General features: G+C 44.8%; 1 protein-coding gene across 1 annotated transcript; it reads right to left on the bottom strand.

Annotated features, from left to right (window-relative positions):
• Positions 1-1757: 1757 nt before the first annotated feature.
• Positions 1758-15849, bottom strand: DHX16 (DEAH-box helicase 16). Its single transcript, XM_072123244.1, has 22 exons — positions 15701-15849; positions 15023-15282; positions 13986-14197; positions 13741-13903; positions 13526-13582; positions 13176-13430; positions 11962-12180; positions 10998-11192; positions 10793-10903; positions 9457-9572; positions 9168-9378; positions 6948-7046; positions 5689-5841; positions 5469-5609; positions 4901-5063; positions 4696-4814; positions 4549-4616; positions 4300-4462; positions 3732-3893; positions 3474-3647; positions 2227-2389; positions 1758-1863 (listed from the first exon to the last, which is right to left on the bottom strand). The coding sequence occupies exons 2-21, from the start codon at positions 15218-15220 to the stop codon at positions 2261-2263; spliced, it is 3108 nt and encodes a 1035-aa protein (XP_071979345.1). The 5' UTR covers positions 15221-15282; positions 15701-15849; the 3' UTR covers positions 1758-1863; positions 2227-2260.
• Between the last annotated feature and the right edge of the window lie 1353 nt (positions 15850-17202).

The following is a 17202-nucleotide window of genomic DNA, read 5'->3' as shown; positions in this document are numbered from 1 at the left end:
TGGCGTCATGTAGACAGTGTTACTAATGGGGGTTTCCTTGAGGCAGCATTATCTATTATCTAAAGTGATGTGCAAGTACCCATATTTATATCCTGTACACTTAAAGGGGTTTTCCAGTCACAGAAATCTGCAGAATCTTAAAGGGGTTGTGCAGTCACAGAAATCTGTAGAATCTAAGATTATTTATCAGGAGAACAGGGATCTGTTGTACCTGAAGTGAATGGAGCGGCAGGTGGGATTTGTGCGCTGCAGCTCCATTCATTGTCTATGGAGGAACAGAGCTAGGCGAGTGCTGTTCAGACCAGCACCATAGCGATGGATAGAGCAGCAAGGAACATGTGCGATATGGGGCTCTGTTAATCTGGGATACAACTGACCATTGTTCTTGTGATCTGTAGGGACCCCACACCGATCAGTTATCCAGGCGATAGAGGGAAAATATAATTCTTCACTTTAGCGGCTGGACAACCCCTTTAACATATGGTTAGGCTCCATTCATGGTGCGGTCATGATTACCACTATAACAGTCTGTTGGAGTCATGGTGGCGTGGTCCCAGCGTTAGTGGCTCTTCTTACTGCACATCAGTCATTTAAACATACGGTATGTACTTGAGTATAAAAGTTTTTCAGCGCATTTTTTGTGCTGAAAATTGCCCACTTGACTTAATCTCTATGAAGCTGACAGAAATTGCTGAGCACGGTGCTCACTGATCTCCGCCAGCTCCCTAGAGATTAATGGAGTAGAATGGTCATGTGCGGCCGTCTGCTCCATTACTCTTCTGGAGTGATGAGGGGTCGGTCGGATCCCTTGTTTTTGCGCTCTGTGGGGATCTCAGCACTGAGACCCCAACTGAGCAGCAAGATGGGGCCTAACTTGTCTTCGTGGGAAAATCCCTTTAAAGGGGTATTCCAGGAATCAGCATAATTCATATATAAATGGGTCCTTAAAATAGAAGCTTATGTGTAATTAGTTATTTAAAATTTTGCTCCCCTTAGCAGAAAATGCTGCTGACATAAACTGTAATGAAGAATTAATGCTACCGGCCCTTTAATCAGTCCGTTAATTTCCTCCGCGCGGTCCGTTGCAGAGCATACACAGGACAGAAGATGGCCGCTGGTCACATGTCCACATCACATGTCCTGCACCTGCCTGGGCAGGTCATGTGATCACCACTAGGTTTGGCTGTAGTCAGTTGGTTGCAGTGCATCCAGTATGGCTGGTGTTGTGGTGATGGCAGTTACACATCATTACTATGGTAACAGAGCAAGAAAACCTGTTACATCATCACTGGGAGCAGAGCATAAGAGGGAGGAGGAGTTACTGAGAACTAAAGGATCTTGGGACTTGTAGTTTCCAGTGGCGGCCATCTCGGTGATAACGTTAGAGAGGCCATAAAATTTTGTGAATCATAAAATCAAACTATTTAAGCTCCATTATGTGACTAATGACATTAAGTTTTGTTACATTCATTTATTTATAGCATTATGGGTTTTTGTATCAGACGTTCATATTCCCGGAATACCCCTTTAAAGAAAGAAAAGGACTTGCCCGGGGTGTCGGAAAGGGTAATTTATTTTTTATGCGCAGGACATACTATATACCACCGAGTGTTGACTGGCTATATACTGGGGAGGCTGTTACTAATGCTTTTCCCACCCCTAGGCTTATACTCAAGTCAATAGGTTCTTCACAGTTTTTGGTGGTAAAATGAGATACCTCGGCTTATGCTCAATTATGCGGTAAAATTAAAACAGACAAAAACTTGTTTTGTATCCAAAATGATAATTTTATATACAAGAACTGTACACGTGTATATATATATATATAATCCAGTGACCGGCTGACAAGACGTCTTCTCCTTCCTGCAATGCAAAACACAAATTATCGTCATCAAATAGTATATTACCTATATATTGCCTCTAAATGCCTCATTTATGCAGATGTGATGGGGGGGATAGTAGACTCCCAGACCCTGCAGTGATGAGGATACAGACAGCTCTATGCGCTGTATAGTGGCAGGGTGGAGTACTGCAGCTCTGCTTCTATTCACCTGAATGGGATCAGAGGAGAATTACCCCATCAACACAACCTTCTGATTCCAGATCTAGCCACTGTATAGGTTCTGGCGGATCAGGGTTAGGTCCAGAGTATGAAATAAACACATGGTAGGGGGCCAGAAATCCCCTTTAACATATTGGATGATCATTGCCCTTCTGACCCTGTACCTGAGTCCTAGAATTAGGATATGGCCGCCACCGTTCAGCCGAGTTCCTCCTTACTCTTTCCGGCTTGTTTAGGCATCTTCTTGCTGCTGGCGTCTTCCAGTTCCCGAGACTTGTAGTAATGTGGCGCCACCTCGAGGAGCCAGGAGCTGTCAATCTCGATGATCTGTGGGTGCAATATCTTCTGGTTAGAGAGAGGTCGATGTCGGAGCAAAATGCTCACCAAGGACGGCAACGCAGGAAGATTTTCATTCACATGAGTGACTCTACAGATCTCAGCGGATATAACTGCCTTCACTTTAAAGGGAAGACATCAACAAATTTTACCCTATTACACTACCAACCCCCTCAGGGAGGGTATGAAATGTCCTTCCTGGAATTCCCTCTTTTATGTAAGATCTCACCCGTTTGCTAAAATCACAAATCTCCTCTAAAGTCACATGACAATGAGTAAAGAAGAGTCATATATTGCCTGAGACGAGTCAAATTTAGCTGCAGGGGGAGCATCAATTTAGACACCCATAACTTCTCTTCTTTAACACCTAGAAACATGCTGCTGGTGTCATATTGAAGATAAGAATCACATCTTACAGATCACATCATCATGTGTTTCTGTGAGCTACAGAACCAGAGATACATGCAGGTAAATAAACAAGCAGGGACTAGATCTTTTTCTGCAGATCACAATCTCAACCATGTTTTTACTTGACTGTATCGCCGCCCCTGTATATCACAGAACAACAAGTCTTATGCGACTTGAAAGAAGAGATTCTTATCTTTCATAAAACACCAGGCACATGTTTCTAGAGCCTATAGAACTGAAAATGAGTGTTTTATGTGACCCTGCAGCTTCTGATCTTGACTCCTCTCCGCAAATATGACTGTTCTCTGCTCAATCTAACATGAAATTGGAGATTTGTTATAGGTAAACGGGTGAAATTTCAAATAATAGAGGAAATTCTAGAAAGGACATTTCGTCCCCGACCTGAGGGGGATGGTAGTAAAACAGAGTCCCTTTAAAGAGAGACACAGTATAGAGGATAACATTTATTTGGTATGCACACTTACTGCCACAATAGTGAATACTGAGTGGCCAGAGATGCACATAGGCCCCTTATGAACTACTGTGTCCCTTATCCTGTACGAGTGAAAGGCAAATTTTAAGACAACCTTTCCCGATACCCTGTGTAGTGGAACAGAATGTATGTCGGACTGTATGATGATGACATATGGCAGCCATCACATCGGACCTGTCTCATAAACTCCTTGGTGGTGAAGACCAGCTCGTGGTAGATGACCCAGCGCGGCTGCTCCTCGTGTAAGCTGCTGTTGGGGTGGATGAATACCGACTGCTGCTGCTTGACCGTCTTGTACCCGCTGCGGGTGAGCCTGGCCGTGTGGTAGAAGTACCCGGCTGTGATCGCCTGATGAATGACAAGACGTAAGAGATCATCAGAAGCCGCTGGAAATCCACCGTTACACTGCACCAGAACCCAGCTGTCACTTACCTTGCGTATCGGCACTGTGTCGCCTTCGCAGGACGTCAGCTCGATCTCTATCCGTGCCATGAGACCTTCCAACTGCTCCCGGACATCGCGGGCCCGGCGCAGGGAACGGGCCTGGATGAAGTTCTCATAACACCACTGCAGGGAGTGAGCCGTCTCCACCCACTGAAAGAGACCACAAGATCGCAGAGGTCAGGGGTCATATAGGAGGAGTGCACTGAACACCAACATTATCCACATTATTTCCTCCAACAATGAAGTTGAGATATGAAGTGCTGCGTGAAAATCTGAATTCAACAGGACTTCCAGGACGGCTTATCGTAGAAGTCCCAGCCTGGGATTTTCCTCCTCATTCATTACAATGTGCTGATAGCATTTCTGTCTGGACAGAACATTTTGATAGATAAACAGTGCGGCCTCCGTTGCTATACCATGAGTTGTGTCTGGTATTAGGATACAGCATGGACTGAACTGCAATTCCACTCACAACCTGTGCCACGGGAGGCGCTGTTTTAGAGAGAAACATGCTTTTCTAACCAATTCAAAGGGAACCGTGCTGCCCTATAATTACCTGTGTGTAGACATTGAGCAGCACCATGTGGTCTCCCCCGGGCACAGTGAAGTTGGCGCGGGCCGTGTCTGCATGAACCAGTTTGTCTTTTGGTCGGTAGAAGATGGAGTTATTGACAGACAACATGGCGGCGATGGTCAGAATCTGCTCCGAGCAACCATACCTTAGAAAAAGAGAGGAAGACACAGCTGTAACGGGGATGGATAAGAGTCATCCGTTTGTATAGTCAAGGAGGCGGAGTCTACTCACTTCTCAGATGCCAGAATCATCTTGGATAACATGGGGTCCACCGGAAGCTCCGCCATTCTCCTCCCGAGCTGCGGAATAAAGGGAAATGACTTGTAAGGAGGAGGCCTGGAGGAAGCCGCGGCCTGCGCCATCATCACCCGCCATTACCTTGGTCAGTTCTCCCAGGTGGTTGAGGGCCCCGAGGGCATAAAGCTGCTCCAGCGCCAGGACCAGCGTCTCATGGGGTGGAGGGTCCATGAAGTCAAAGTGAATGAGATCATTAATACCTGGAGAAGAAGACAAGAGAAGGTGGTGGGGAGACACCTAGGACGAGATCACATGACATCAGTCATCCCATGATGCCTCCACTCACCCAAACTCTTCAGCAGCAGAACCACATTGCCCAGGTTGGTTCTCTGGATTTCTGGTACCGTTGTATCTTCCATTTCATTCTTATACGCCCAAGCCGTGTACAGCCGGAAACACTTCCCCGCAGCGACGCGGCCGGCTCTTCCTGCTCTCTGATTGGCTGATGCCTGGAAACAAGCACAAGACCCTGATAACTATCATCACAGCGGATCCCAGGACACAAGGCAAGAGGCTGGGATACAGTACAATATCACAATGGAGCCTCCTTTATAGGAATTCTTTGTTGTCCCCCTGTTATTCCTCCTGGGAATATGTAAATAATTGGACAACTGGGTGTTACCACGTCCACTGACAAGAAATAATAGAACATAAAGATGACTGGACCCACCAAAATCCATCTATATGAGATCTATGTGGGAGTCCCTCCTCTACCCCGATGGTGGATGTCAGGGAAAGAAAAGGATTGGACATGTTGGATTATAACATGTCCAATCACAGTGTTCTGGAGGTGTCTAGCAGCGGCTATTACCCTCTCCCTATGGAGAACACATGCATGCTGCGGCAGGTGTCACCTTGGAGCAGGGAGTGACAATGAGGGACTCCATCCCGGTGCGGGCGTTGTAGCTCTTCTGCTTGCAGAACCCGGGATCGATGACGTAAATGATCCCATCGATGGTCAGAGACGTCTCTGCGATGTTGGTGGCTACAACCACCTGAGAAAGGAAGAACAGTTATTACTTATGTACAGACGTCACCGTGTACCCCCTTCTCCGCACCGACTCCATGTCTCACCTTCCTGGCTCCGGGGGGAGTCGGGTCAAATATCTTGGCCTGCATGTCAGACGGTAAGTTGGCGTAAATGGGTAGAATCAGCATCTCTGCGATCTTAGATCCCAGCCTGCGACATCGCTCTTGTAACATCTCACAGCAAGCCTCAATCTCCTCCTGCAACACATACAGCAGCGGTCACCATACAGACAGTGTCATGTATTGTCCCTGGAGAGAGGTGTATGTTAGTAGCAGCAGGACTGTGATATATGGATTTATATTTCAGGGTTATACTGGGGAGCTGTCCTCACACTGCTGTGCTCTCTGCAGCCAGCCCTGGAGAGGTGTGTAATCAGAGTGTATGTCTTTAGTAGCAGCAGGACTGTGAAATATGGATTTGTGTTCCAGGATCGTAGCTTCTCCAAGTGTACTAGGGGGCATATCTGATGTGCTCTGTGCTCTCTGCAGCCAGTGTTAGGTATTGTTCCTGGAGAGAAGTGTAATGATTATTTTGTGTATGTTGGTAGTAGCAGCAGGACTGTGATATATGGATTTATATTGCTGGATTGTACTGGGGGCATGTGCTCACACTGATGTGCTCTGTGCAGCCAGTGTTAGGTATTGTTCCTGGAGAGAAGTGTAATGATACTTTTGTATATGTTGGAAGTAGCAGCAGGACTGTGATATATGGATTTATATTCCTGGACTACACTGGGGGTATGTGCTCACACTGATGTGTTCTGTGCTCTCTGCAGCCAGTGTTTGGTACGCTGACACTGCTGTATTCTTAGCGTCACCCACTGAACTGCACCACAGCCCCTCCCCTGCTATAGAATCCAATAACCCGCTTTTATTTAGAACATACAGGGGGTGCTGTCGAGCAGTTCAATGCAAAGATCTAAGAGCACAGCAGTGTGAGGGATAGCCCCAGTGCACTTGGAGAAGCTAAAATCCTGAAATATAAATCCATACTTCACAGTTCAGCTGCTACACAAAACTATACACAAAGGTCTGATTACACATCTCCCAAGGAACAATACCTGGCTGCAGATGATGATGAGCACAGCAGTGTGAGGACACAACCCCTGTACAATCCTCCAATATAAATTCATATTTCACAATTCTGCTGCTACTAATAAGACACACGCATATTATTACACATCTCTCCTGCAGTTTTCTCCAAAGCCTTAGGACCGAAATGTAAACTTTAACCTCTGCACTGTACTTGGTGGTATTGATACTGCCCCCTTGTGGTCACATGTAGCATGTGCACACATACACACCTGACCGGTCAGAAAGACCAGGACATCTCCAGTCGGCTGCGTGACATGAATCTGCAGGACGGACACCACGCACGCCTCCAGGTAATCTGCCTCGGGGGCCTGAGGAAGAACAAGAATACAAATAGTTAACTAATCCCCTCACTACATTAACCCTTTACCTCCCCACACTCCTATAATTTCAGAAAACCTTTTATTTCCTTTCTTTGTATTTGTGTTGAGCTGTTCCTCCTGGAAAAGTAGGGATATCCGGGAAATGGGTGTCAGCATTCAACTTGCTCCATCAGTGTACATAGGGTTTTGTGTAAGGGCACTCCCTATTGACTTTCTATACACAATCCTTTAGATGTCTATTTTACCTTTCCAGGAGGAGCAGCAGATACATGGAATTATTAATGTCAGGATGGGGGCGACAGGTGCTCAAGGATCTTCCGATTGTTTCTATGGACAATTATTGGACCCTGTACCAATCAGCTGTTGTATAACCTCCACCCAATGTCTAGTGGCCATGCTGAGGATCTGCAGTTCCCTGTTCTGGCCACTATACAATGGATGGAGCCTCCTGTCTCTACACAATGCAACAGCCGATAAGTGCAGGGTCTCGGACCTTCATTAATCACATACTGATGAGTGATCCTGAACACTAAATATATACTAAGCACATTGGAGGGAGCCCTTATAATCCGCTTCAGTGGGCAAACGGGTGATCAGTTTTTAATTAAAGGGGTTATCCGGGTTTTAAAAATTACTGAGGGCTGGGGTGGTCTAGTTAAACATAATAAACATGTATTTACCACCTCCGGAACGGCGATGTCTCGCGCCGCGGTCCCTTCGATTTGTGCCCCATTTGTTTACAGGGGTACAGAAGCCGCGCACAGGGAGCTTCCGGTCCGCGATGTAGCCGGCTCCTCCCATCCGTCCCTATTTCTCAGCGCTGGTAGATGGTGTCGGATGGGAGCTTCCTGTGTATTCCTGTATCCCGGCACACAGAGAAGACGGGCCGCAGCGTGGGACATCGGCGGCGCCAGACGAGGCAAGTACATGTTTATTATTTTTAAATAGCCAGCCCGGCCCTAAATAATTTTTAAGACCCAGATAACCCCTTTAAAGGAATTTAGGAATCATCTTCTAGCACTAAAATGTCAGTGACAACTTTAAAGGAATTGTCCACTTTCATCCAATAATTGATATTGTTTGTGCAATGAATATACAATATACTTTCTGTATCAATTCTTCATAGTTTTCTAGATCTCTGCTTGCTGTCATTCTATAGGAAGATTCACTTTTTACTTCCTGTAGATAAACAACGACCCATAGTTTTGTGATGTCACACAGGTGCAGGGCTCGTCATAGCCCTGGTCATGTGATGTCACACAGGGGCGCGGCTCATTTTATCCCTGGTCATGCGATGTCACACAGGTGCATGGCTCGTCATAGCCCTGGTCATTTGATGTCACACAGGTGCACGGGTCGTTATATCCCTGGTCATGTGATGTCACACAGGTGCATGGCTTGTTATATCCCTGGTCATGTGAGGTCTCACAGGTGCATGGCTCGTCATAGCCCTGGTCATTTGATGTCACACAGATGCACGGCTCGTTATAACCCTGGTCATGTGATGTCACACAGGTGCACGGCTCCGTTTTTTATCCACAGATAGTAATAAAGGAAGCTTCATATAGAATTACAGCAAGCAGAGATCTAGACAGCTGTGAAGAATTGATACAGAAAGTATACTGGAAAACTGTACAACTGAACTTGGACAACCCCTCTGGAGGAAATCTACCATGGTAAACCAGGGACACTTACGTAATCTTCTTATATTTGTTATCCATGGCCTCCTTGCTTCTAATATCAAGTTTTATACCAGAGCCACTCCATGCTGCAGATTCACAGGCTGTTACACTGATCCGGGGCATTTCTCCCTCCTACTGTGTAAGTTTAAAGCAGGCAGAGGGAGGGGGAAATGCTGAGGGAGCAGGGGATACAATGTAACACCTTGTGAAGCTGCAGCAGGGAGGGGCACTGGTAACACCCCCAGGAGCCCTTCTGACTCTTTAGCATCATTTTAAAAGTTGCTGTTAGAAGGAAGGAGACCATGGATAACAGATATAAGAAGATTACCACAGTCACGGTGCCTGGATCTATGAGTAAGGTCCCTGGTTTATCATGATGGTAGAATGAATGTGACAATCCAAGTCATACATGTTTCCATCCACCTACCTTGGTGTAGTAAATGTCTACAGGATAGCGTCTTCCAGGGATCCGGAATATGGGGGCGTCGTCAAAAAAAGAAGAGAAGCGCTCGGTGTTGAGGGTGGCGCTGGACACTAGGACCTTGAGATCGGGCCGGAAACGGGCAATGTCTTTAATGAGGCCGAAGAGCACGTCTGTGTGCAGGGTGCGCTCGTGCGCCTCGTCTATAATGATGACGCTGGGAGGAGGACATGAAACATGTTACAGCGGGAGGAGACAAGGATATCCGCTCCAGCGCCATAGCCCCATCCAATACCTGTAACTGGCCAGGTCGGGTTCAGTGAGGAATTCTCGGAGCAGCATCCCATCCGTCATGTACTTCAGAACCGTCCGCTCAGAGGTGCAGTCCTCAAATCTGATGCTGTATCCAACCTGGGAGAAGAGAGCGGATACAGAGGTAGAGGAGGGGCAAAGGGGATTTTTGAGATTGTTTTCTCGTCGCATATTGTGCTTCAAAAGAATAGAAAAATTTTATATTTCTATTCACAAAATATCTTTTGTGTTTAGTTATGAAAAAAAAATGGAAATTTGGCAAATATGTCTAAAAATTATTCATTTTTCAAAGTTTTAAATGATCTGCTTTTCAGGCAGGAACATGATTTACAGGGGAGGGGGAGTTTCAGTAGCTAATAATCAGATTTTATTGACTCTTTCTTGGTGGTGGTTAATAAAATAATTAGCTCTTATTTATGATTTTTAGCATTTCCCCCCCCCCCCCCGGACATTCCCCATACCATAAAAATGTGTTATCTTTATTCTATAGGTCATCACGATTACGTGATAATCCATTTATAAAACTTTTTTAATGGTCAACTTGTTTTGCTGAACATAGAACAAATTTTTTGAGAAATTTGCTTGTTTTTGCAATGGGCAGAACATTTAATTTTTTTGTTTACAGAGCTGTTTTAGAGCTTATTTTTTGCTGTACTTTTTTTTTAAGCTGTACTTATTCTTAGTATTATGTTCAGGTAAATGTTTCTTTTTGATCACTTTTTATGCTGTATTTGTGAGGTCAGATGTGAAAATTTCCTAATATTTGTGTTTTTTGCGTTTTTTAATTTTTTTTTTATGGCATTCACCATACAGGTTCAGTGACAATTCATAGTCAGCCTCTGCATTCTGCAGAGTGCACGATCCTAACAGGCTGCTACTGAAGGCAGCCCTGGGGTCCTTATTGGACGATTGGCAACAATCTAACACCTCCGTGCCCTGCATGGAGGGTGCCGATTGTCGTGGCAATGCACTATAGACACTGTTGTCACTATGACCGCGGCGTCTATAGGGCTAAACAGCCGGGATCATGATAGTCGCGATCCCAGCTGTTAATGCGGTGTCCGAAGTGTCATGTACTGCCGGGATCAGCTTCTGATCCCGTAGAGTTACATCATGGTCCCGGGAAAAGGTTAAAGGGGTTGTCCAGAGGTTGAAAAACATGTCCGCTTTCTTCCAAATACAGCGTCACACCTCATCAAGGTTTGTGCTGGTACTGCAACTAAGTTCCATTTATCTCTATGCAGCTGAACTGCAAAAACACAAGTTATGTGTGGCGCTGTTTTTGGAAAAAAAGACACATTTAAATGGGGTGCACTTACCTCATTGCCCAATTTCACAGACATCTCCTGAGCGACACGAGAGGCTACACTCATGGCGGCCACTCGCCGGGGCTGGGTGCACCCGATTTTCATTCCTTTGTGGGTGTAACCCTGCACAGGCCGGAGTAAGAGGGAACAGTTACTGCGTGATGTACGACAATATCCAAGGGCCAGGATCAAGGACATCAGACATTTAACCCTCTACCTCTTCATGCAGGTACTGTGGGATCTGAGTCGTCTTTCCAGAACCCGTCTCCCCCTCAATGATTAGGATCTGATGTTCAGCGATGGCTTGGAGAAGATCTGTACGATAGGGGAAGACCGGCAGACTGCGCCTCACCTCCTGGATGGACATCTTCTGCTTCTCCAGCTCAGATAATTGTTTTTCATTCTCGTCTTCCTGAAGAGGGACATCACAAACATCAATATCAACACCGTTCCTCCGTTATTCCTCCTGAAATAGATGTAACCACTCTCCCTGCACGTAGGGTATGTCCCTACACAAGTACAATGTATAGAGGACCAGAGCCACAGCCATCAAAAAAAGATTACTGGAAATATGTAGTCCTTCCAGGAAAATTAACAGAGGTATAATGAAGGTGCTAACTTCTAAGGAAAGTCTATCACTTTAATTATTTTAGGTAATCAGCTCCCAGTTACTTACAAATTAAAGATATTGCCTTGTAGGTGAAGTGTCCTGCGTCATCAGAATCCATGGCTCGAATTATAAGAAATCTTTGTTTGCAAATGATCCTTAAGGTGCATCATGGGCGTGGCCATGAGATCCAGTGCACCCTATCCTGCTCCCTCCCATTTAACCTTGATGGACTGTGCCCTACTCCAAATGCAAAACTAGACAGAAGAGGGTGCACTGAGCCTTACTAGCACACCCACTGTGCACCTGAACACAAATTTGCATATAACATGCTACAGATACTCTCTGAGGCATACTAGAGATCCAGCGCCTTCCACTTACAAGGAGGAGACAGTTTCCTTAGAGCGTTATCCCTATTCCTATAGGATATAGGGGGAATTTTTGATCATAGTGGTCTTAATTTTTAAACCCCACATTCACAGGGTGGACAGGGATCCTGCGGCCCCACCTAAATTAAGCAGCAGCCTAAGAATTAGGAAAATGCTTATAAAGCAATTCCCAACCCCTGTCCTACCTTCTCCACAGTCCCTTTCATCTGTGTGGCACTGACAAATTGTATGACTTCATCTTCCTCCATCACGTAGTCATATTCCTTCTGACCCCGAGCACGGGCATCTTTGGCACCAAATTTTAAAGCTGCGGCACCAATGTGTTCTTCCTCCCACCGTCTCTGTTCTTCCCGTGGAGCAAAACGCTCTTCACTTATTGGTTCTTCGTACCTGTCCGGAATTTTCTGCAATAAAACAACGATTTTATATTAATAAATACAGATATTTTCAAATAAAATCATTACCGCTTTACAAACCATTTCCTACTTTTGCGTATGTAGCTCCTATGCAGATCTAAGTGTCCCCATGGTTACAGACTACAAACGCTTTCGTAGTCTGAACCTGCAGCCATATAGGGTCAGTAGAAACTGGAAATGTTAGGAAATCTAAGTACAGTTTTAAAGCTGCCGGAAGGGAAAGGAGACTGACTATTTGCAGCCAGAGAGAAGAGATTTACTGAAAACTTACTGGAGACTATATTTACAGCTACCAAATTAAAAAGGAAATTTACTCCTTACTGGGGACTATATTTATTGCTTCCAGATGGAAATGGGGACTGACAAAGGAATTTATTGCAACTATTTTACTAATATTATTGAAGTAAAGCAACCTTAAGATTATGAGCCAGGTGGGGTCGAAGGCATAGAGCACATGCAATGGACTTTAGTAAAGCGACATTGCCCTTCAGGAAATCCACAGTAGTGCAGATTAGCTGTGATGCTGAAATATTATTTTGAAAAAAATTATCTATTTGGGTGAAAGAAGTGTAAGGTTGTTTATTAATTAAAAAAAAAAATCCCAAAAGGATATTACTTTTTGTTTTAAACTTTATTCAAAGCACTATCCCTCTTAAAAATAACTCCTACGGCCTTGAATCTGAAGATCTGATGCATACATGTATCTCCGTGGTGACAGACTACAAACAAGCAGGTCTGTAGTCGGGTCCAGAAGCCAGGTGTCTTTTTTTCAGAAAGCGGAGGGTGTTTGGAAGTCTGCATAGGGACTGTAAACTAAAATATAGAACAACTTATTTAGGGATTATTTATATGTTGCTTAATTTTTTGTTATCTAAAATATAATTTAAATATTATGTAATTTAAATGAATGAAGTAAAAATGTGTTTAAAAAAATGCGTATTATCTTTTCTCCATTCTCGGAGTCTCTGTAAGAGATGACATACTTTGCTTCTGCTCTCCTCTGGCATGAAGTATCGATCCTGTTTTTCCATGCGCTCCTTCTCTCCAGCTTTCTTATACTCTTTCGCCAGATCCCGGACTTTTTTCTTGTATTCCAGATCCTTCTTCTCCACTGCCGTCAGTTCACTTTCGGCAAAGAAATACTCGTCGTCCGCTATTTCTGCTTCCAGGTCCTCCAGCTTTTCCTTCTCTCTCTTCCCAAGGTATTCTCTGCGAGACTTTTTCCTCAACTCTGGAATCTGCAGAAAGAAAAGGAGCGAAGGTAAAATGAGAGACAACCACATGTGCTGATCATGAGGTGACACATTCCCTTTAAGAACTATATAACTCTTACCATTTTCTTACGATCCTCCTCTGCTACTTTGAGTCTCTTCTGAGCTTCTTCATACGCCTAAGGATTAAGTACAAACATCATGAATGTTGCAATGTACAACGTATCAGGCTTTTCAATGTCACATGGTTGAAACTGACGAGACACTACAGTCACAGCAATTTCATCAGGACTGAAGATGTTTCGAGACTGGGATTCCCAAATCTGAAGCTTCTCACCTTCTTATCTGATCTCTCCACAATGTTTCTGGTCTTTTCCTTATCCCGCTGCTTTACCCTTTCTGCGAAAGCATCTCTCTCTTCCAGGTCCTTCAATCTGGCCTGCTCCTCACGCTCCTCCTCATCATCAGAGATGACCTGCGGTGAGGAGACCTTCTCATTCCTAGTAAAATCAAGGGAGAGATGTGGTGACATTGTTGAGACTGTTTGCATGCACAATGAAGGTCCCCATGGACTTAACTCACTTTGCATGGTCGCTCTCGCTGTCTGATGACTCCTCTTTCCTCCTCTTCCTGAGATGTTTCTTTTTCCTCTTCTTCTCGTCTTTTGACGTGACCTTCTCCTCCTCTTCATCGCTGTCTTCCAGCAGAGTATAGGATTTGTTTTTTTGCTGCATTGCTAATGCTTCTCTCTCGGCGGCTCTGGCAGGGCGCTCAACTACAGCTTTACGGGGCAGCTATGAGACAAGGAAGACAAAACCATTACTACAGTGTAAAGGTGGGTAGTAATTTGACACAGAGCAACCAATAACCCCCACAAAACCTTTGTGCCTTGTGGGGTCTGGTTCAAATCACACGTGTCGTCTGCTCTTTACATGCTCTAACCAATAGCCCCCAGTAGACCTCTGTGCCATGAGGAGTATGGTCCAGATCACAAGTGTGGCCTGCTCTCAGCATGTACACCAAAAATAGCTCCCTACATGAAGATGTAGTCCTTCTATTTGCTTTAAAGGACATCTACCACCAGGATGAAGGATTATAAACCAAGCATACTGATGTGTCCCCCCTCTGGTTGGATTTGATCTTCTTAAAGCTTCCGATGCCCTTGTTTTTAAGAGAAACAAGGCTTAAAAATTATGCAAATGAGCCTGAGGAGCTCCAGGTCCCATTAACAGCTTTGGAGCCCAGAGCCCCTCAGGCTCATTTGCATAAGTTATACACTTTTTTTCTTAAAAACAAGGGAATAGGGAGCTTTAAGAAGAGAAAATCTTGCTAGAGGGTACACACACCAGTATGTCAGTGTGCTTGGTTTAGATGTCCTTTAAGGGGTCTTTCCATCACAAGAACCTAGATCATCGAACTCCTTTCATAGCTGCAGTGAAAGAAGAGGTGGTCTCTGGCTCCCTGTCATCTCTCTGCTAATTGTAGCTAGGCGAAGGGTCTTAGAGGAAGCGTGTAAAGCATTTAAGATGGCGAGAGTACCAGAAAGACGCATCACCCAGTGAAATCACCACAATTACTATAATCACACTACTGACCATATATATAAAGTTCTCTCTTACCTTCGCCCACAGCTCCTCCGCAAAGCTGCGCACTTTGTCAGTCACGTCCACGGCTCCAGTGTCGTTTAGTCGGCTTACAAAGTCTGCGGCGCTTGAGCTTCTCTTGGCGGTGCCTATCAGGAACTGCGCCACGTGCCGATCGCTCATTCCCAGGACATCATGGAGCCTGTCCTTCACCCACACATCCAACCCGTCCATTTTGGATGCTGCCTGTGGTTCCCAGATGTGTTGGCAGCAGTCAGGAGGTCATGCAGAGGAGACTGAAAAAGGAACATAGTTAAAGGGGTGAGATTCAGCATCAGATTAAAGGGGCAGAACGCATTGTGGACACGTCACAGCTGCCTCACTACAGACTTCTCTACACATTGCGAATAATAATTGTAAAGAGACTGCTGCATCGCCACTGGCAACATTAAAGAGAATGTAGAGATTCAGTGGTATTCATAGCAACCAGATTCCAGCTTTAATTTCTTCAATGCAGATCGGAAAATGATCTCATTGGTTGCTATCAGCAAGATGGACAATTTACGTTTGCTTCACTTTCAATCCAAAGATCCATGCCCAGTATTGTAGCTCACGAATTCGTATTGCACTACAAATCCCATCAGGCCTTGCGAACACGTCTTTTACAACAGACACCTATTATGCAATACATTAACAACTGTACATATAACTCACCTATAACAAGTACATTAAAACTTCTACGACTCCTGCTCAGTTCACACTAGAGGAGCGTTATCCGGCGGGCGCTTAGTGATGACGTTTTTCGCTTGCTTTGGAACGCTCTTCCGCATCGTGAAACGCATCTCATGCGTTCCATTTACGTCACGTCCTGTGGTAGATTGCACATGCGCAGTGCTAATTGCTAGAGGTTGACGTGTAGGAGCAGGTATCGTCTCGCTTCCTGCGCTGATTTATTTGAGTCAGTGGTTCTTCTTTTGGGCTTCGGAAACATGGCGGCATTCAAATTGTTAAAAACTGAAATTTATATCTGATTATGATATAATTCATTCATGGAACCCTCTGGTCAGGAAGAAGACTGGCAGTATTATCTTTCATTACGTGGCTTTTGTTACATTTAGCTCAATATGGCTTTGTCCAAACCTGCTTTCATGTCAATGGATAAATCACACTTGTCTAAATAACATGCAACAAAGGTTAAACATGTAAAATCTCCTCAAACTGGTTTTCCAGTAGGAAACAATTTGGATTACAATGTAAAAGAACCAATACATTGTAATTCTTTGTCACTACTGTTACACCTCTGTCGCTGTCCTAAAATAGTTTTCTGCACCTCCCCGTCCCTTCCTTCTACATGCTCCATGTCTCAAAGCTTGGTATGGCCGCATTTTGGAGAAAAATCATTTTATACTATATGCAAATTAGCCTGTTAGAGCACCACTATGCTCCGCCGAGACATAATTTACTCGCCACCACAAGCTAATTTGCATATGGTATAAAATGATTTTTCTCGAAAATGCGGCCTTAACAAGTTATGAGAAATGGAGCATGATAAATGCGGGGACGGGACGGGAGTTGAGTAATAATCATCTACCATCAGCTAAGCTTTTGTTATTTGGATATTTGTTATCCATTGCCCTCTGCAATCAATTTATAAAATTCTTAATGACCCTTTAGGAGACAATATCCCAGTTTTGTTTTGCTGTCCTGCGTCTTTTGCTGCCCTATGCTGCCACCTGCTCTGAGTGGGACTTACCTGCGCTGTATTTGAATGTTACTTATATTTGACCACCTGTTTGCAACCTGAAAGGGTTAATTTTGTATTGATGTTTAGAAATCCATCCTTCCTGAGGCGAGCAGGCTTCCCATTGACTGGCATCCCTAGAAGCAACCAGACTAAGATTTTAGTGAGAGTATTTTGTGTCTCTATGTCTTGCTAACACAGAGATTGGTATTGCTGTTGCAGCAAAGCCCACCTGGCTCCATAGGAGATCTTCCCAGTGATGCTGAACACTGGTGCACGCTGACATTTCTGCAAGCCACTGACGCTCATTATCCAGTATCCAGCCAATCTACAGCCCTGCTATCCTCAAGCAAAGGAGTTATTGCCAGCCTGCTGTTTGAAGCCTGCGGATAAAAGGAACTGTGAGTCGTTTAAGAATCTCCGCTTCACTGTGTGTGTCCTTGGCCTGCTGCTCATCATCACGGGCCTCCCACAT

This window comes from Engystomops pustulosus, chromosome 9 (assembly GCF_040894005.1).
Source record: "Engystomops pustulosus chromosome 9, aEngPut4.maternal, whole genome shotgun sequence".
Lineage (NCBI taxonomy): Eukaryota > Metazoa > Chordata > Amphibia > Anura > Leptodactylidae > Engystomops > Engystomops pustulosus.
This window is presented reverse-complemented; position numbering and strand designations above follow the sequence as displayed.